The sequence below is a fragment of the Camelus ferus genome, chromosome 29 (genome assembly GCF_009834535.1).
Source record: "Camelus ferus isolate YT-003-E chromosome 29, BCGSAC_Cfer_1.0, whole genome shotgun sequence".
In the NCBI taxonomy this organism is placed as follows: Eukaryota; Metazoa; Chordata; class Mammalia; order Artiodactyla; family Camelidae; genus Camelus; species Camelus ferus.
The window spans coordinates 18074743-18095066 of record NC_045724.1 but is presented as its reverse complement, the minus strand read 5'-3'; the positions used below and the strand labels follow the sequence as shown (position 1 = coordinate 18095066).

Sequence of the window (20324 nt, the reverse complement as noted above, 5' to 3'; positions counted from 1 at the left end):
ATAAACTAGAGCAGGAGCTACTGTTTTAAAGGATTATCAGGAAAGTATCTACAGTTGAGGTAGAAGCCATGGAAAGTCTACAAGCTGAGAGAAGAGAAGAATTGGTGGGTGACTAACTAGAGTCACCTAGAGATGTGTTGTCTCTGGATTCGTTTTGAGCTTGGACTCTCACCCCTATCCCTTGCCATCATCAGTGCATTGTGGTGATTGTTTTCAGGATGAAACTGTAACAGTGAGCTCTAAAAATGTCAGCTGATCTGTGTGAAGAACCCTAAAGACTGGAGTATGGACATGAGCATTCCAAAAGAAAGCTGTTTTTTTGGTGTTGGTGAAGATGTTAGTGAGGGGGTTCTGCCTTGCCAAATGACAAGACAGCACCCATTTACATGGAGACTGCAGTCAGCCATCCCATTCAGTTGAGGGACTTAGTAGGGAAATTAGACTGTGCACGTTCAGAGGACATCTATGCCATATACTTACAGTAGCAACTCAGCTCTTTATCTTTGAATGAAACGGGCAATCAACAATCATGTTTTCAATGATACAAAGGCCCAAAAGGAAAAGAACGATTGACCCTGGAGAAAACAGACAACTCAGGATTCAGAAGAGAGATTCTTTAAAAGTCTTATTAACATCTTTCAAGAGATTCGAAAAAACATGAATCCACAAAACAGAAATTGGTTGCCATGAAAGAGAAGCAAAGAAAGAATTTTTGAAATTTAAAAATACAGTTGGTAATCTGGAGGTTAATGACGATCACTTGATTTCAAATCTTCCCACACTCTACCCAAATGACATAAAATCAATAATATAAGTAAATCTCTCACTTTCCACTTTACTCAGGAACAGAGAATATCATGACTGTCAAATTACATGTAAGTGGATAACTAAACCAAATTCCAGCAAACATTGGAAACAATCTGAATTTCCAAATATAGGAGATAGGTTGAATAAACACAATGGAGGACTATGCATCTGGAACAAGAATGGGGTGATCTCTATGAAATGATACAGAATGGTTTCCTGGATATATTGCTACATAAGAACACCAAAGTGCAAAAGAGCAGAAGTACATGTATAGAGCATATGTGATATGCTGCTCTAAGGAAGAAGGGGAAATTTTATGTGCATATACACACCAATCTTTGCAAAGGGTGGCACAGGAATGATAAACCAGTAAAACAATTAAGTTGGTCGCCTACGATGTTTAATTTAATACAGGCCCCCAGTTGGAAGAGAAATTTTTACTTAGCTCTGCTAATTCTATGATTTGGGGGACTATGTGCTAATTTTCAAATTGATGATAGTTTCTCCTCATGCAACAATGCTTATTGTACATTAAAAAATGAAAAAAGTAGACTATAAATCAGTTTTTATTTTTTAGTTCAGTTTTGTTTTATTTTCAACTTAGGTATAATGCAGATTCAATAAAATTCACCCATTTTGAGAGTACAGATTTATGAGTTTTGACAAATGGTGTAAGCATGTCATCATCAAGACAGGACATTTCCATCATTTTCCCACTGCCAGCCCCGGGCACCCTCTAATATGCTTTTAGATTCATTTGTTAAGAATTTCATATAAATAGAATAAAATAGAATTTTAAGTTTTGTGTTGGTTTCAATAAATCAGTTTTTAAATGCTCTAATTTCTTACACGTGTGTGTATACACGCGCATAAGACAAAATGTTGATGGTTGTTATCCTTCCACGATGGTATTATGGTAGCAGACGTTTGTGATTTGTCTCTCATCATCATTCTTTCTGCTTCAAGCATCAGCCCCAGTTCTCATTATGGTATCAAGCTCCAATCCTTGCCATCGTTGTGTTCTGGGAGGCAGGCTTCACCTCTGGTTCCCCAAGTCAGTCAGCACACTGAACCCATGAGGGTTTCAGGTCTTTGCTTAAGCAATTTGAATTGGGTTTTCCTGTCATATGCAGTAGAAAGATTCCAAACACTCAAAAATTATGGATGACTTTTTCCTTAATATTTTTCATATTTTCTATTGTCTATCATGGGCATAATAGCTCTAAATAGAATCTCCTCTCCCCTCAACACAATAAATGTTATAGAATGATTTTCCAAAATTGTATTAACAAATCTTTCCTTTTAATTATGGTGTTGGAGAGTTTAGTTCTTCTCTCTAGGTTGCAGCTGAATTTTATTTTGCAGATAAAGAATATATTCCCTTAAAAAGAACTTACTCCTAAATCTTGTTCAAGCTATTTTGGTAACTGACAAAAAGTCACCAGCCACCCTCTCACGCCTTTTGACTTATGAACCACGTGGATGTATGTCCTAATCACAAAACAAAACTTGTAATTTGTAAAGGCTCAAATCAAAGTAAAAGCAAATTTCAGTCTTTCAGTACACATTGCAAGTACCATATAATCTAATTTGTAAAATCTGACTTATGTCTGTCTGACCATCCAAGCATCCGTCCACATTTCTCCCCATCTGTGCAGAAATACATGTTCACCAGTGATCTCCAAATGTGGTCACTGCTGGGGGAAAGGCTGAGATTCTGGCTTATCCTCATTTACTTCTTTTGAATGTTTCTGTGTCATCTGAATTTTTGGTTTGAACATGTGTCATTTATGGACACCTTCAGGTCACCCTATTTTAGCGACGTCACAGCCCTCATCACACCCTGTAACCGCGTCTCGTGTGTCTTTGTTTGGTCTGCGTTAACACCAAGAGACACTAACGCAGCAGGTTAGCTCCACGAGGACCAGGATCTCTGTCTTTTTACTCCTGCTGTGGTCCCAGCACATGATAGGTGCTCAATCAACACGTGCTGAATGAGTGAATGAAAGCAAAACCACTCCCACTCTATGCAAAGTAACAGCAAGTAATATCTCATGGAGTAAAGCACAACAAAGTAAAACTAAGCAAAATGAAATCTCACTGGAGGCCCCTCTCCCCCAACATGAGCCTCTGCACTCAACAGACCTCATCTCGTGGCTGCGCAGGTAGGAGCCGTCACTTCTCACGCTGGTGTAGGACAGGACAGAGTGCTGGTTACTGTCACACTCGCTGCAAAGCGGCAGAGAGGAAAGGATCAGTCAGCATCCCGTGCACGGCCTCTGGTCCCAGCACCGGAACCCACTTTTCTGAAGTGCACACAAAACTCTCGGTAAACAACTGGCCCAGAGAGAGCACTGTGGGCCGACCATCAGTGTCAGAGATGGGGAAGGTCGTCCTGGAGGGTTTTCTAGGGCTGACTGGGGGAAATGTTTCCAGACCTCAAATCAGAAACAGAAACTGTAGGTGAATGGTGAATCATTTTCATTCAGGGGTAACTCTTGTCACTCCCCTCGTGGGATGGCCTTGTCCCTGCACACACCTGCAAACGCTACACTCAACCCCATGGCTCTGTGTTCTGTCAGCCCAGCCAGGCAGAGACCTCCTAAGAACAAGGACTGTATTTGCTTAGCTTGTGTCCCAGGAACTCAGGCGGTATCAGGAATCAAAACCCACAATCCTGAAATTCTTCACCTTTCAGACAATCAGAGGAAACATCAGACAACCCAAAAAAGTAAGAATGGAAACCCAACAAGATGGAGAAACCTGGCTCATTGGACACAACGCTCCAAGGACACACAGCGCCCAGGAAGCCACGACATCTCATCACACAGTCACCAAGAGACACTGACCAGGCAGGGCCCTCAAAGACTGAAAGAATGAAAAAAAGCTGGAGGACAGGGCCAAAGGCACTTCTTCCCAAATTCTATCAGCTCTGTGTTTTGCCCACAACCTACCAAAGTGCCCCCCAAGACCCTACCACAAACACCATGGCCGGATGTTCTACCACCTTTCATGGGAGGTCACGGGGCTGGTTTGTGTGTAAGGAATTCCACTCACCCACGATATGGTTTATCACAGGAAATTCAATATTCAGTCCATTTCACCCACTAATTAGGACTTCACTGACATTGTTATCATTAAGTTAACCAGGAGAAAACAATTCAGATACTCTGAGGTAGGAGGGAAAAACACCTCTCAGCCTCCTGGAGTCAAGTAAAACTACACGGTGTTTGTTGCAGAAACCACAGGTCTTAAGTTGAGTTTAAAACACAACTGCACATCATGACTTTTTCTATGACCACAATCCATCAGTGTGCGCGGAACGGAACGAAAGCAGAACGGATGGATGGTGTCAACCAGGGGACAGGCCCTGAAACATTAGCCTGGGCTTGGGGGCCCAAAGGGGACATCCAGGATGTGCTGTGGGGCTCAGAACCCCCCTGCCAGAACCAAATGGCTTAGTAACAGCACCCCATCCCACCGCCTCCTGGGAAATGTCCTGATTCTGGACATCTGAGTTGGGACCTCAGCTGTGCCCCTGACCATCCACACCGAGCCCCACCTGTAGGAGTCGCGGTAGCTCATGGTGTCGTGACCTGAGTCCTCCCGATCCTCCTCAGACAGCTTGACGCACACTTTCTTCATGCCCCCGTGGTCGGTTCTGTCCATCTCACTTTCTTCACTGACGAGCGGGGGCGACGAGGACTCCTCGGCCAAGCGGGGATCGCAGGACCCACCTGAGGTGGTCTCCGTGATGGTGGACGGCAGCCTGTGGGGGGGAAGACTTTGAACTTAAAGGCACAAGCGCGTGGCTTCACTCACTCCCAGGAGGCCCCGGGCAAGGCCCTGACCTCAGGCCACACCTCTGACCCTAAGCAGACCCAAAGGCTCTCTGTCTCTACCCTGAAAATCCTGCCACCAATTCTGCAGATGCGCATACACCGGCCCTCCTGCAGGGGTTGTCAGATGCAAGGGTCTAAGCTCATGGCCAAGTGACACCAGGCTCGGGAGGGTAGAAGGCGACTGGGGAGCGTGGTCTCTCAGGGCTGCACACGGTCCTGGTTGCCCACGACTCAGCTCTGCCGCTGTGCTGTGACAGCACGAGGAAGTGAGTAAAGGACTGGGCATGGCTATGTCCCAGTAAAACTTTATTCAAAAAAAAAAAAAAAGCCATGGGCTGGATTTGGCCCACAGGCCTTAGTGTCAACCCTGGCATAGAGTGTAGCAGTTAGAAGCATGGGTTTTGAACACAGACAGACCCCAGATTCAAATCCCAATGCTACCGTTTCCTAGTTTAGAGACCTAGGGCTAATTATTAAACCACTCTTGAGACTCCATTTCCTCATCCATACACTGGAGTACGATCACTATGTCCTAAATGCCACACAGATTAAGGGACTTAAAATGTGTTAAGTGCCCAGAAGACTGTCTGGTGCCTCCTAAGTGATCAGTAAACCCTAGCTGGCACAATCCAACTACATCTCAATGAGGTCAGTATTATGACTAGCCCCACTTCAGCAGATGAGAACACTAAAGTTCAGAGAGGCTGAGTGACTTGTCCAAGGTCACACAGCTAATAAGCGGCAGGGACAGCAACCTGGCGCGGGACCTCACATTATTTTTTCATTTATCGTGAAGAATTTCTGTCATATACAGAAGAAGAGGGGACAACATGACAAACCTCACGTACCCAGCTGCCAGCTTCAACAATGGCAACTCAGAATCCACATTTCTTCCCTCAATCTTTTCTATACCTTCTTCTCCTTCCAGAGTAGTATTTAAAACAAACCTGAGATACCATATAATTCCCCTGAGAAACACTTTCATATGTCTCTCTAGCACAAAAAGACATTTTTTTTTAAAGCAGTGATTCTCAACCCGTCCCATCCCCCCCACCCCCACCAGGAAACATTTAGCAGTTTAGTGAGTCTCCTGACGGGCAAACAGCACCGTCCAGAGACATTTTTAGCTGTCACAGCCGAAGCAGGGTGGGGGTTGTGGGGAGAAACTACTGGCATCCAAGGAGCAGAGACTGGAGTGCCACTAAATACCCCACAGCAAAGAACTGTCCAGCCCCAAATGTCCATGGTGTCGAGGCTGAGAAACACTGTTGTAAACATAACCAGTCTGCTATTATCAAACCTCAGAAAATTAATCATCCCATCAGACCCTCTAGTCCCCGGTCCACATTCAAATGCCCCTGATGGTCACAAAGGTGCCTTCGCACAGACGGTATCTTAGAAACCGAACCCAAACCAGGCCTACTCGCTGCGTTTGGTTGATACGCCTCTCAAGTCCCTTCTCTACCAGTTCCTCCTCCTCCCTGAACCTGCTTCTCCCTTGTCATTTATTTGTTAAAGAAACTGGGTCACTTGTCATCCAGGATTGCCCACCCTCTGGATTTGGCCCATGGTGTCCCTGAGGTGCCACTTCACTTTCCCTACACCCCACATCCTCCAGCCCAGTAGTGAGACCTAAACTTTGAGCAGAGAACGGTGCAACTTCTGTTGGTAAAAACACTTTGTAGGGGATGCTGTATGTGTGTCCAGACACAAGGTACCAAAAGGCACATCACGTCCAGCCATCTCTTTCTGCAATGTTTGAATGATAAAGTTCCCCCAAAACCTTTCACCAAACAGTTCTACCCTCTGCTGAGGATGCTGCCTACATCCATCCTTACATCAGAGCAGCAGTTCTCAACTGTGAGTGATTTTGCCCACTGACAGGGCATGTGACAACGCTTTGAGACATTTTTCATTGTCACAACCTGGGGAGGGTGTGCTGCTGGCATCTAGTGGGTACAGACCAGGGATACCACTAACAGCCTATCGTGTGCAGGATACACTCCAAACAGTGACCCTACCCAAAATACTGACATTGCCGAGGTTGAGAAATCCTGACTCTGAGACGCCCTGCCATTCCCTCCTGGCCCAGGGCTCACCTGTCGATCTGAGTGACATATTGCTTCATCTCCTTCACAGACACATCCAGTTTGGTGAAGAGCTGCAGGTAGGCGTCCTGGATCTCATGGTCCTGCTTGAGCTCAGGCCCCGGTCCTCCTGGCTGAGGACTCCACTGGCTGGCTCAAAGATGCTGTCATTGGGACCTTGGCTTTGGGAGTCCCCATCCACAGCAGGTAGGCACTTCCAGGAGGCGGCAGGCATGGTGCTGATGCAGTGCTGGGTGTAGGACATGGGGTGTAGGTGACCTGCAGTGGAGGGAGAGAGAGCTCACTTACAAACAGCCCCCAGATACTCACAAGCCCCTTCGACCGAGCTATACAAACCCATTTTAAGGGTCCCAATGAATGAGGAAAGTTTCCCTTTTAAACACTCTTTCAATACATTAAATTACTTCAATTAGAAAAAAGTTTCCATTTGGCGCTAATATGCTTTTAACTCCTGTGATCTTTTTCCAGCCTAGAATGTAGAAATGATGGCTGGTAATCCAGCAGCCATTCTATACCATGAGGCATCCTTCAGGATAAAAGCAACCTCTAGAGATGGTGTCATAAAAAGAAGGAGGCTTCATCCCTGATGACTATGGGGACAGCATTCCAGTCTTGGGCCGCTAGCCTTCATATATGCTTCTGTTTGAGTATCTGTAGCGTGAGATCTGACCACAATTTCTAACAGACACAGCCACCTTGCTCTGGGTCAAGGTCGACTAGGGAGGGTTTGTGACCAAAGTGGACGCTGAAGCACCTACCAACCAAGGGCATGGTCTTGGGGTAGCACACTTCCAGGAGGCTGATGTGGCAATTCGTGGGTCAAAAAGTCCAGGCCACACAGTGGATTAACAGCTACTGAGAAAGGTGGGGGACATGAGGTCATGATGCAGGGCTCTGGGAATTCTCGCCCACCCCGAGTACCCGCTTTATCCTGGCCTAGGCCAGACATTCCAGAATTGGACAAAATGCCAAGAGTTCCAAATGGAAGAGTGAATTCCCCTGCACTGCCTTTCCCTGCACACAGATTTCAGGGAAGACCTGGAGAAATCTGAGGCCTCTGGCTACCTCTCCACATTCATTTCCCCACTTTTGCTGCATCTGGGCTGTCCTTCAGGAACCAGCTCTCTCTGACTCACAGTGCATGGGGTTCAGTCAGGTAAGACTGCCCCCCCTTCCCTGCAGACACTGGTACAGTGCTGGGCAAGGGACCCAAGCCAAGCCACCAAGAGTTCTCATCAAGTCCCCTTTCTACTGGGGTTGCTAACACTAGAGCTCCCGGGGGTCATTCTGTCACTACATGAAAAGAGTGCCTGAGAGCAAAGCCAACACAGAAGAACACAGTCAAGAGAAGGAGGGAGACCCTATTCTTGTGCTAGTGTGAGATCTGTTTGAGTGCCTGGATACTGCCATGCCTGAAGTTTACCTCTGGACTTTTCAGTAATACAAACCAGTAACTTCTCCTGTCTGTTTAAGCTCAGTGGGTTGGGTGCTGACACTTACAACCACAGTAACCCCCGCGGAGACCCTGCAGGATGCGGGCACCTCCTGGCTGCAGGCGGTCCTCTGGTCCAGTGCTCTCCAGCTCGGTGTCGCAGGTGGCAGAACTCGTAGTGGAATGTGGTCTTCACGACGCTGCTCAGGGCTGTCAGCCGTCCACAGTCCTGCACGAAGACTCTGTCGTAAGCGGGACAGGCCTCAGGGATCTACAGAGACATTAACAGCTACTGAGCACTCACTGTGCCCCAGAGCGGGTGTTCAGGGGCTGGTGTGCGGTGACTACTGTACGCCTAGTAGTACCCCGTGAGGTCAGGTGTCTTACTGGCCCACTTAGCAAATGAGCAAACTGAGCCTGAGAGATAGGAAGTCACTCTCCTAAGTCCCACAGCTACCAAGTGGTGGGGCAGGGACTAGAAGGGCTCCAGGTTAACTCAGGATGTGGGGAGAAGTCTGCTACACCCCTCTGGGGAGGACACCGCCCAGCGAGACCTTGGTGGTGAGGCCGAAGATCCGCATGGCTCCAAGACCTTCTCCAGCACGAGGCACTGGACACCTGCTGTGCTCATGCACTCACGCACCATGCCCTGCTCCAGGTGCACGCTGTCCTCGGTCAGGCTCACCGCAGGGCTGTCCTCATGTGGGCTCAGCTGGAGACCCAGGGACAGCAGGGGGAAGACTGGAAGCCAAAGGGACGGGCAACCCTGAGGACGGGGCACCACCCCACACCAGGCCAGCCCTCCGACCCAGCACCGAGGACGGCTCATGTTGGATAGATGGCAAGACCGAAGCCTGTGCTGTAGCTCTGTTCACTTTTGCCAGCCCACTATCACTCATTCTTTGTTCTAGAAGATTTCCCTTCTAAGAACCAACCCTTGAGCCCCATTCCCAGTCTATGTGGCTCACAAAAGCGGACCCCCACCCACACCTTCCCCTAGAGGTGAAGGCCTGGCCAAGGAGGATATTAGATTTGCCCTATTCAGTTCCCCTGTTGGTTCAGGAATGAGCATGTGACCCAAGCTTGACCAATGAGAGTCAGTTCTGGGGCTTTGGCAGGATCTACAGAGAGGAGACATTCTCTTTCTCAACTACATTCCCAGTTACCAGAGACACCAGGTGCAGAAAACTGCATGTGAGGAGGAAAGCGACACAGCGGGAGCAGAGCTGAGAACTGGAGAAAAACAAAGAGCTTCCTCACTATATGAGGTGCTGGATTGAGCCAGACCTGAAGCTTGTTGACCCTACTCATACTTTTCAGTTTGCTGAGCCAATGTTTCTATGTAGCTGAAGTTAAGTCTAATTACCATAAGCCCAGAGAGACTGTGGCTCCTTAGTGGCCACATAGCTAGGTAGTGACATATCTAGGAAGCAAGCAGGCACCTTCTTGGAGTGAAATGCTTTCCCCCAACCTGCTCCAAAGAGAACCTCTAAACCCACACACCATCACTCTTCCTCCCCTCACCCTCACGCTATGTCACCACTTGTCAAGTTTTTCTTCTTTTGTTCACTGTCTGGTTCCCCTCACGTCAGTGCCCTGAGGGCAGGAACCACGTTCCCCTTGCTCACTGGTGTCTCCTCAGCTCCCAGAACAGGACCCGGCACATAGCAAATGCTTCTACTTGTGGAACAGAAGGACAGAAACCACCAGCTCCTCTTAGCGTGGTTTACCACCATCATCAGGGGTCACCGATGTGCCGGGGAAGGAAGCCCAGAGCCTTTCCTGTCAGAGGGGCATAAGCTGAGCTCAGAGCTGCCAGCTAGTCTCTCCCCTGTCCCCATCAACCTGTCCGCTTAGGATCCCTCTGCCAGGCTGTGTGTGTTCCAGCAGTGGGGGACGGTTCTCCAGCCACCCCTGTACACCCCTGTTCTTTGCTAACCCCAAAGTTACCAGCAAGGAGCCCAGAGCTAGTGGACACAGAATCATCCAAGGCCTCTGGTCTTTCTACAGCCTCTGTCCCCAGCCCAGCCCAGCCCAGCAGAAGTACAGCACAGAGTCCAGACAAGCGACTGCAGAACAGAGGCTATTTTTCAGACTACAGGTATTCACTGAGTGCCTACTATATGCCTCACACAGTTCTAGGATCAGTGGCTACAGCAAGAAATAAACAAAACCTCTGCCCTCAGGAAGCTTATGCTCTAGAAGGGAAAATAAAGATAAGCAATAAACAACTGAATGATGTATACTAATTCATACACGTGGTGAAAGAAAATAAAACAGGATAAGGAGTCACCGAGGGACAAAAAGGGCTTAACCACAGCACTCCAGGTGGTCTCTCTAGGTAACATCTGAGCAGAGAGCTGAGTGAGGTGAGGGATACAAGGTGAGAAGTACTTGGGGGAGAGCAGTCCAGGCAGAGGGAGCTGCAAGTGCAAAGGCCCTGGGGCACGCGTCCATTTGGTATTTAAGAATAAGAGGCTAGAGTGGATGGAACAGAGAGGGCAAGTGGGAGTGATGAGAGGAGAGGCTGGGGAGCCTGGTCTGGCCTGGAAGACTATGGGGAGGGCTTGGTCTATGCCCTACATAGGGTGGAAGCCATTCCAAGGTTCTGTTCTATTTTTTGAGAATACCCCACAGAGGAGGACATAAGGCAGGACAAGGAGATGAGTGAGCATGCTACTGCAATAGTCCTGGTGAGAAATGGTGGTGGCTTGGACCAGGCACAATGGAGGTGATGGGAAGTGGTCAGATTCAGGTCACGTGGGGATGGCACAGCTAACGAGGTGTGCTGCTGGAGCTGAGGTGGTGGGACAGAGGAGAAAGAGAACAGCCAAGAAGGACTCTGAGTTTGGGGCCTGAGAATCTGGAAGGATGGAGACCGGACACTGAGGGGAGGAACAAGTCTCAGAGGAAGGTGAGGAGTTCAATTCTGGCCACACTAAGTCTGTGATGCCTGTTAGACATCCAAGGGGTGTCGGGGAGAAAGACAGGACTGGGGTCCGGGGCTGTGGCTGGGCTGGAGAGATGTGGGAGCCCCTGGTGGGCAGAATAACAATCCCTGAGCGATGCCCCCATCCTATCAAGACCCTGTGAGTACGTGGCATTCCCAGGCTAGGAGGAAGTATGGCTGCAGCTGGAAATAAAGTTGTTAATCAGACGACTTTACAATGAGGAGAGTAGCCATGATTATCCAGGTGAACTCAGTGTAAACACAAAGGTTCTTCTGTCCACTTACCTGAGTTTGGCTGGTCTTCCTCTCCGGCACCCTCGTCATTGGGGTCCTCACGGTGGGCCTCCCAGGCCTCCTGCACATCCTTGTGTGTCTGGTAGGCCCACTGGTACGGTCCCTGTGAGGGGAGCAGAGTAAGAGGGGCAGCCAACATGCCAGGAGCCCAGGTGCACACTGTTCCCCGATTCCAAAACTCAGGCTTTTAGCCTGTCGGCGACACCAACTTTGTACGCCCTCCCAGACTTTGCTCTGGAGCGTTCCTGAGGGACTTCCAGTCACAGTCAGTGCTTACCCTCTATAATCTACACTCTACACAGAAGTGAGGGAAGTGAGGAGCATTTGAAAATGTAAATTAGATCCACAGGAGGAGAAACCTTGTCTCCCCTAGGGCCCCAGGGCCGAGAAGTGTGCCAGGCATACAGTAGGTGCTCCATAATCACTTATTAAGCGAACCAGTGATGGAGCATGCCACATAGAACCCTGGCCCCAACCCAAGTATAACATCAAATTTTACCATTCACATGACTATTTGCCCAACGTGCCTGCGTGGTAAGAAAAGAATGTCATATTACACCCATTTCACAGCTGTGAAAACTGAAGCCAAGAGGTTTAGGGAGGCAAAGGGATCATAGAACCCAAGCCCAGCTCAGCCCTGCCAGGTAGGCAGGCAGCCCCACCCCACCCAACATATTGTGGCACCTTCCATCTTTTCCCCTGAGAAAGCTCGGTGGCCCTCACTACCCCTCCCCAACAAACAGGGCTTCCCTGATCCCCTTGGCCTCTGGGTAGCTCACCAGGGCCTCTTCCCAGTGGCTCCGGAATGCCTGGAGGTGTTCCGGGACCTCTGGCGCACCGTCACTCATCACATTGTTGCCGTTGGCCTTCAGGATGCACTGGTCAGGACAGAGGCCTGAGGCCGCAGCCTGGGAGCCTGAAGGGGATGGGAGTGCTTGAGGCGAAGAGAGCCTGAGGCAGCACCAGGCAAGGGCCAGTAACCACGTGAACGCTGTCTCCCAACCGCCCCACCACCACAACTCCCCAAACACCACCCTGGAGCCATTCTCCACCCTACTCCAGTGGGCACGGACACGGACTGCTCTTCCCACTTTGCAGAAGAATCTGAGGCTCAGAGAAGAAGCAGCTTGCTCCAGGTCACACAGCCAGGAAGGCGGGACTTGAACCCAGGAACATCTCACTCTAGGGCTTTCTCTCCATTAAAGTCCCACATCCACCTGTCATCCTGGAGTCAGCATCAACCCCATTTTGCAAACAGGGCAACAGAGTCTCAGAGAGGCAAAGGGACTCTCAAGCTCAGGCACCTAGGACAGGCCAGGTTTCAAACACAGGTTTCCCAGACCCCAAATGCGTGTTCTTTCAGCTGACCCCCTCACCCCTCATCCCTCACCCCACCAGGGGTGGGGCCGTCTGCGCTCAGCTCACCATAGTGAAAAGCCACCAGACAGCGGACGCACAGCCCAGCATCCAAGGCTCCTCCACGGCATGATGGCCAGGGCTGGAGGCCGTCCCAATTCCCACCTGGGCACAGGCCTGCACCCCAGCCCCGTGCCCAGGGCCTCCTCTGAGCCGGGGGTCAGGGTGGTCCCAGGCTGCAGGCTGCTCGCCAGTGGGCCTCGGGTGGGTGATGGCACGCATGGTGATCTGGACACCGAGGGTGGGAGGCCCTGGGCACGGACGGCAGGCAGTGGCACCAGTGGTGGGGGAGGAGCGCTGCCCTGGGAGAGCCAGTCAACTTGCTCTGCTCCCATCTACCCCACTGCCTGGCCTGCAGGAGGCCCCTTCTGCCCTAGCTTCACGAAAGCACTTCTCCCGGTCAGCCTGCTCCTTGGAGGCGGGCGGGGGCTGGTCACGGGGTGGCAGTGGTGGCGACTGCGGGATTGGGGCTGCCCTGTGTGACCACCGGTCATTTGCTCCCATATCCCACTGTCCCTGCCGCCGCCCCCACACACTGACTGCACCATGCCCGCCTCCCAGGAGCAGGCTGATCTGTAACCTGTGTCCCATGGACTGCTGCCACCCCCAGGCCAGGCCGCGGGGGAGACGGGAGAAGACAACTGGCTCCCCTCGCCGCCACCGCGTTGCCATCCTCCCAGCCACAGCCTGACCTCACTGAGCCCGTGGTCTTACCAGGGTGGGCATACACAGAAACTGTCTCAACATGAGAAAAACACATTTGTGACAAACCTACAGACACCGAGACACTCTACCAAGAAAGGCTGGAAGATTTTCCACTAAACTCTGGAGCAAGACAAAGATGCCCACTCGCACCACTTCTCTTCAATCTAGTATTGGAGGTCCTGGCCATAGCAACTAGACAACGAAAAGACACAGAAAAGATCCAAATTGGAAGAGAAGGGGTAAAACCGTCACTGTATGCAGATGACACGATACATTAAAACATCTTAGAGGCTCCACGCAAAAATGACCAGAACTAATCAAAGTACTTGGCAAGGCAGCAGGATACAACATCGACCTACAGAAATCAGTGGCATTTCCTTCCTCGAGTGGAATAATCTCTTTTAAAATTGCATCCAAACAAGACAATACTTAGGAGTAACTCTAACCAAGGACACGAAAGTCTTACACGCGGAGACCGATGAAACACTAAGGAAATTAAGGAGGACTTAGAGAAACAAAAAGAAAGCCCATGTCTCTGCACTAGAAGAATTAATATGGCTGAAACGGCCACGCTGCCCAGAGCAATTGGCAGATTGAACGCAATCCCTATCAATTCACCCAGGACATTTTTCACACACCTGGAACAACTCATACCATAATTTACATGGAATCACAGAGACCCAGAATTTCCAAAGCACTCCTGGAAGAAAAAGAACAAAGCTGGAGGAATAACCCTCCCAGACTTTAGACAACACTGCAGAGCTACAATCAAAACAGCATGATTGGTACAGAAACAGACATACAGATCAACGGAACAGAACAGAGAGCCCAAGAATAAACGCACGAACGTTTGGTCAATTGAGCGTTGAAAAAGGAGGCCAGAACGTACAAATGGAGGGACGACAGTCTCTTCCGCAAATGGTGTAGGGAACACTGGACAGCTGCCTGTTAATCAATGAGGTTAGACTACTCCCCCACACCGTACACAAAAATTAATTCAAAATGCCTTAAATACTTAAACAGAAGACTGGAATCGATAAACCTCTTCGAAGAAAACACAGGCAAAACACTGGACATACACCTCAGCAATGTTCTCCTGGGGCAGTGTACCCAAGCAATGGAAATAAAAGCACCAAGTAACAAACAAATGGGACCTGACTGGACTTTCAAGCTTTTGCACAGCAAAGGAAACCATCAGCAAAAGAAAAGGACAATCTACGGAGTGGGAGGAAGTATTTGAAAAAGATGAAACTGACAAAGGCTCGATCTCCAGAATATAGAAACAGCTCGTACAACTTCCTAAGCAAGAATCTAACAACCTAAAGCAAAAATGGGCAGGAGACCTAAAAACGCATTTCTCCAGTGAAGACGTACAAATGGCCAACAAGCACGTGAAACAAAGCTCAGGATCTCTCATGATCAGAGACATGCAAATCCAAAACGACAATGAGGTATCACCTCAACTGGTCAGAAAGGCCATCATTCAATGAAAGTCCACAAAGGACAAACACTGGAGAGGCTGTGTAGAAAAGGGAACCCTCCTACGCTGCCCGTGGGAATATGTAGTTTGGGGTAGCCACTGTGGAAAAGCTTGAGGGTCCTCTAAAGACTAAAACGAGACTTGCCAAAAGCTTTTGATCTCGGGGGCAGGCCCACAAGCTTTTGCCAAAGGCCTGGGCCTCCTCGCCTGTTATTCCATAATTCCTACCCAGAGGGTCCAGTGCATCCTCCACTCGCCAGGCAGGTCCACCTCTGCAGGCAGGCCACGGCCTGAGAGCCAGTCGGAGGTGCTCCAGGGCCCGGTGGCGCCCTCCCACCTCCCTGGGCTGCACTAGCTTGCCCAAAACCATGTGTGAGTGGCGATGAAGACGCGGAGTTCAGTGACTACCAACGCTGAGGCGGGGCGACCACGAACCATGGTGGCGGTCCTGGACCCACCTCCGGGTCCCAACGGGCTGCACGGCCCGGACCTCACCTACACACCCCTACCTGTGCTCCTCCCCGAAGCATCCCAGGCCTCACCCTCTGGCTCCCAGACCTGCGCGCCCCCACCAGCGCCCCTTACCTGCCAGGAGACGACAGTGGAGGCAAAGGCACAAGGCTAGCTACATCCCAGGCGAGATTCCCCCTCGGAGAGCCGGCCCAGGAGCACCCGGCTCCGGCCCAGCTTCCACACGCTCTGGGCGGGCTCCTGCGTCCATCCACAAGTGTGCATCCGTGGGCACAGTGCCCTCAGCTCCTCCTGCGGGTAGTGCAGACGCTGGGGCTGGGGCTCCTGCGGTGTGGGATGCTATGAGTGGGGCCGAGCCAGGCCATGTGGGGCTCGGCGGTGGGGTGGTGGGGCTGGCCCACCCCATGGCCTGGGACTGGCTGGCCTTGTCCCCAACCCCAACAGGGTCCCGGCACCCGTTTAGAACCACTACCCACCAAGGGCCAGGCCACACACCCCACAGTCCCACTCCCCATGCTCGCCGCCACACAAACCCCCCAGCCCTGTCACGGCCCCCGCACAACCTGGCCAGGCCTGATCCCCGACTGGACCCCCAAGACAAGGCTCCTTCTCCTTATACTCCAGTTTCTGCCCCACTAGCTTCTAACCTATAGCCCCCCCCAAACAAGCTGCCTCTCATGCATCACCCCAGGTCCCCCACCATCCTGAGATGATCCCTTAGCCCTTCACCCTGGGATTGTCCCCCACCCCTCAGCTGGGTCCCCCTACTCCGAGCGCCCCTCACCCGGGCCGGCCACCTCACGCCTCAGCCAGGTTACTTCCAGTCGATAATGCCCCCACTCTTCAACCTGTTCCCTCTCACCACAGGATCCCCCCCTCGCTCTGAGCACACCCCTACCTGAGCTGACCCCCTCAACCCTCACCCCACCAGGGGTGGGGCCGTCTGCGCTCAGCTCATCATAATAAAAAGCCACCAGACAGTGGACACACAGCCCAGCATCCAAGGCTCCTCCACAGCTTGATGGCCAGGGCTGGAGGCCGTTCCAATTCCTGCCTGGGTGCAGGCCTGTGCCCCAGCCCCGTGCCCATGGCCTCCTCTGAGCCAGAGGGCCAGGGTGGTCCCAGGCTGCAGGCTGCTCACCAGTGGGCCTTGGGTGGGTGATGGCGCACATGGTGATCTGGACCATACTCTCCTCCTGGAAGCAAGCTGACTTGCACACCAGCGTCTGGAAAATCTAGGGCAACCCTATGCCAGGTGGCAGGGGAGATGGGAGCAAATGGAATGGCTTGCTTGGGGCAACCCCCTCCCACCAATGCTGCCTGCATTGCAACTATGTTCTGAACACACGCTGCCCATATCCTGGGAGCAAGCTGACCTGTAGATGGGCGTCAGGAGGGCCTGGGAAAACAAACGCAGTCCACAGGCCACGCCCTGGGTGAGATAGTAGCAAGGGGACCAGCTCAATCTGGGCATCTCCCTTCACCCTGCCACTGCTGCCACCGCCAGTGATATCCCCTAAACGCACGAAGTCCGCTTTCCGGGAGCAGGCTGACTGAGACATCTGTGTCCTGAGATTTGGGCAGCAGAGACTGCCCCCAGGCCAGGCCACAGGGGAGATGGGAGCAAATAGACCAGCTTTCCCCGGGCAACCCCTCCTGCCAATGCCGCCTGCATCGCCCCTACCCTATGAACCCTACCCTCTGAACGCACGGTGTCCGCCTCCAGGGAGCAAGCTGACCTGGAGACAGGCATCAGGAGGACCTGGGAAAACAAACGCAGTCCCCAGGCCAGGACCCAGGTGAGATGGAAGCAAGTGGACCAGCTAGCCCCAGACATCTGCCCTCCCCAGCCACCGCTGCCACCGCCAGTGCTATTCCCTGAAAGCCCAGAGTCCGCATTCCAGGAGTAGGGTGACTGAGACATCTGTGTCCCAAAATTGGGGCAGCAGAGGCTGCCCGCAGGCCAGGCCATGGGGGACATGGGAGCAAATCAACACGCTTCCACATGCAGGCACCACCACCACACCATGCCATGGCCTGAAAGCACCTGGATGCCTCGCGAACACCTACTGACTAGGATACATGCTTCATGAGAACCTGCAGCAGCAGAGGCCGTCCATAGGCAAGGCGCGAGGTAGACGGGGCAGCCAGGAGCAAGTCAATGGTGTCCCACAGAATAGCCGACCTCCATGCATCGCTGTGGTGAACATATCATGAACCAAACCAACCTGCCTACCCGAGTTTACTGCCCTAGAGAGATGCGTGGCCAACTTGGGGTAGCAGAGGGCGCCCACAGGCAAGGCCAGGAGGGAGACGGGAACCAATCCACGAGGCCACCTGACACCAGCCTACGATGCCACCACCCCTTGATCGCACTGTGCCTGCTTCCCAAGAGTCGGCTATGAACACGAGCATCAGGGGAAACATGCAAAAGAGAAAAAGAGGCCACCACCAGGAAAGGCCGCGGGGGGAGATGAAAAGAAATGGAGGTCCCTGAAGGGATCCCCCACACACAGCAGCCACCGACGTCGGAAACGCAGCCAATGCCTCTAACCAAGCACACCTGACTCTAGACAGCAGGCTGCGCTCAAGATTCTGAGCAACAGAGGTCAACCACAGAACAGGAGGAGTGGAGACTAGGGAGACGGAAGAGACCAAATAGACTACCATGAGGGCAGCACCCCTCCATCCCACTTCCGTCGCCACCCACTAATCTCAACGAGCAGCCTCCTGAGAGACCACAGAATAACCTGGAGAGCATGCAACAGGGGAACAAGGGGCACCAGAAGGCGCCCCAGGATAATCCATGGTGGCGATGGGAGCAGACCGATGGGCTCCCACGTGGCAGCCCCGCTCCACTGCCGCTGCCCTCTGCCCGCTGCCCGCTGCCCGCTGCCCGCTGCCGCTGCCCGCTGCCCGCTGCCCGCATCGCCGCGGTCGCCGCCACCGCCAACGCCACAGGAGATCACCGGGCCGCCACAGAGTGGACTGACGCGGAGAACTCTGTCCGCAAACTTGGGGCAGCCGAGGGATCCCACAGGCCAGGCCGCGAGGGAGATGGGAGCCGATGGACGGGCTCCCACGGGCAGCTTCACCCCGGCCGCCATCACCGCCTCCCCTGGATCGCAGGGCGCCCGCTCCCTAGGAGCCAACTAAGGGAGCCGAGCGTCCTGCGGACATGGGGGCAGCAGCCGCTGCCCACAGGACAGGCCGCGGGACAGACGGGAGCAAGTGGATCCGCTCCCACAGGCAGCCCCGCTACCCTCGCATCCGCCGCCACAACGTCCGCCTCCGGTGATGCCAACGCCCCTGCCCTCCCGACTACACCGCACGCACCTCCTGGGAGCAACCTGACCCGGACACCGGCGTGGGGCAAACGGGGGGCAGCAGAGGCGGCCCCCAGGCCAGGCGCGGGAGAGAACGGGGAGACGGGAGCAAGTCGACGGGCTCCCGCAGAGTAGCCCCCATACCACCCGCCGCCAACGCCGCCCCTAACCTCACCGCGCAGCCTCCCGCGAGCCCACTGACTGACCTGCAGAGGTGCGTCCGGGGAACCTGAGGCGGCAAAGGGCGCCCCAGGATAATCCATGGCGGCGATGGGAGCAGACCGATGGGCTCCCACGTGGCAGCCCCGATCCACTGCCGCTGCCCTCTGCCCGCTGCCCGCTGCCCGCTGCCCGCTGCCGCTTCGTCGCGGTCGCCGCCATCGCCAACGCCACTGGAGATCACCGGGGCGCCACAGAGTGGACTGACGCGGAGAACTCTGTCCGCAAACCTGGGGCAGCCGAGGGATCCCACAGGCCAGGCCGCGAGGGAGATGGGAGCCGATGGACGGGCTCCCACGGGCAGCTTCACACCCAGGCCGCCATCAACACCCCGCCATCCCCTGGATCGCAGGGCGCCCGCTCCCTAGGAGCCTACTAAGGGAGCCGAGCGTCCTGCGGACATGAGGGGCAGAAGCCGCTGCCCACAGGACAGGCCGCGGGACAGACGGGAGCAAGTGGATCCGCTCCCACAGGCAGCCCCGCTACCCTCGCATTACGCCGCCACCACGTCCGCCTCCTGTGACGCCAACGCCCCTGCCCTCCCGACTACAACCGCACGCACCTCCTGGGAGCAACCTGACCCGGACACCGCCGTGGGGCAAACGGGGGGCAGCAGAGGCGGCCCCAAGGCCAGGCGCGGGAGAGAACGGGGAGACGGGAGCAAGTCGACGGGCTCCCGCAGAGTAGCCCCCATCCCATCCGCCGCCAACGCCGCCCCTAACCTCACCGCGCAGCCTCCCGCGAGCCCACTGACTGACCTGCAGAGGTGCGTCCGGGGAACTTGAGGCGGCAAAGGGCGCCCCAGGATAATCCATGGCGGCGATGGGAGCAGACCGATGGGCTCCCACGTGGCAGCCCCGCTCCACTGCCGCTGCCCTCTGCCCGCTGCCCGCTGCCCGCTGCCCGCTTCGCCGCGGTCGCCGCCACCGCCAACGCCACTGGAGATCACCGGGCCGCCACAGAGTGGACTGACGCGGAGAACTCTGTCCGCAAACCTGGGGCAGCCGAGGGATCCCACAGGCCAGGCCGCGAGGGAGATGGGAGCCGATGGACGGGCTCCCACGGGCAGCTTCACCACGGCCGCAATCAACGCCTCCCCTGGATCGAAGGGCGCCCGCTCCCTAGGAGCCAACTAAGGGAGCCGAGCGTCCTGCGGACATGGGGGCAGCAGCCGCTGCCCACAGGACAGGCCGCGGGACAGACGGGAGCAAGTGGATCCGCTCCCACAGGCAGCCCCGCTACCCTCGCATTCGCCGCCACCACGTCCGCCTCCG

At 53.5% G+C, this 20324-nt stretch overlaps 1 protein-coding gene across 1 annotated transcript; it reads right to left on the bottom strand.

The window, feature by feature from the left end:
- Positions 1–1370: 1370 nt before the first annotated feature.
- Positions 1371–19212, bottom strand: LOC106730849 (phosphatidylinositol 3,4,5-trisphosphate-dependent Rac exchanger 1 protein). Its single transcript, XM_032469915.1, has 11 exons — positions 19038–19212; positions 12213–12349; positions 11425–11536; positions 8731–8930; positions 8300–8460; positions 7516–7556; positions 6914–7015; positions 6749–6866; positions 4370–4576; positions 2953–3036; positions 1371–1927 (listed from the first exon to the last, which is right to left on the bottom strand). Exons 1-11 carry the CDS (start codon positions 19210–19212, stop codon positions 1867–1869), a joined length of 1398 nt encoding a protein of 465 aa, XP_032325806.1. The 3' UTR covers positions 1371–1866.
- Between the last annotated feature and the right edge of the window lie 1112 nt (positions 19213–20324).

Coding starts and splice junctions, on each gene's coding strand:
- LOC106730849 (XM_032469915.1), bottom strand. CDS start 19,212: ATGGCGGCGACCGCGACGAAGCGGCAGCGGGCAGCGGGCAGCGGGCAG. Junction 12,350..19,037: donor CCCCGGACGCACCTCTGCAG/GTCAGTCAGTGG, acceptor CATCCCCTTCAG/GCTCCCAGGCTGCGGCCTCA. Junction 8,461..8,730: donor CACCAAGGTCTCGCTGGGCG/GTGTCCTCCCCA, acceptor ATGTCTCTGTAG/ATCCCTGAGGCCTGTCCCGC.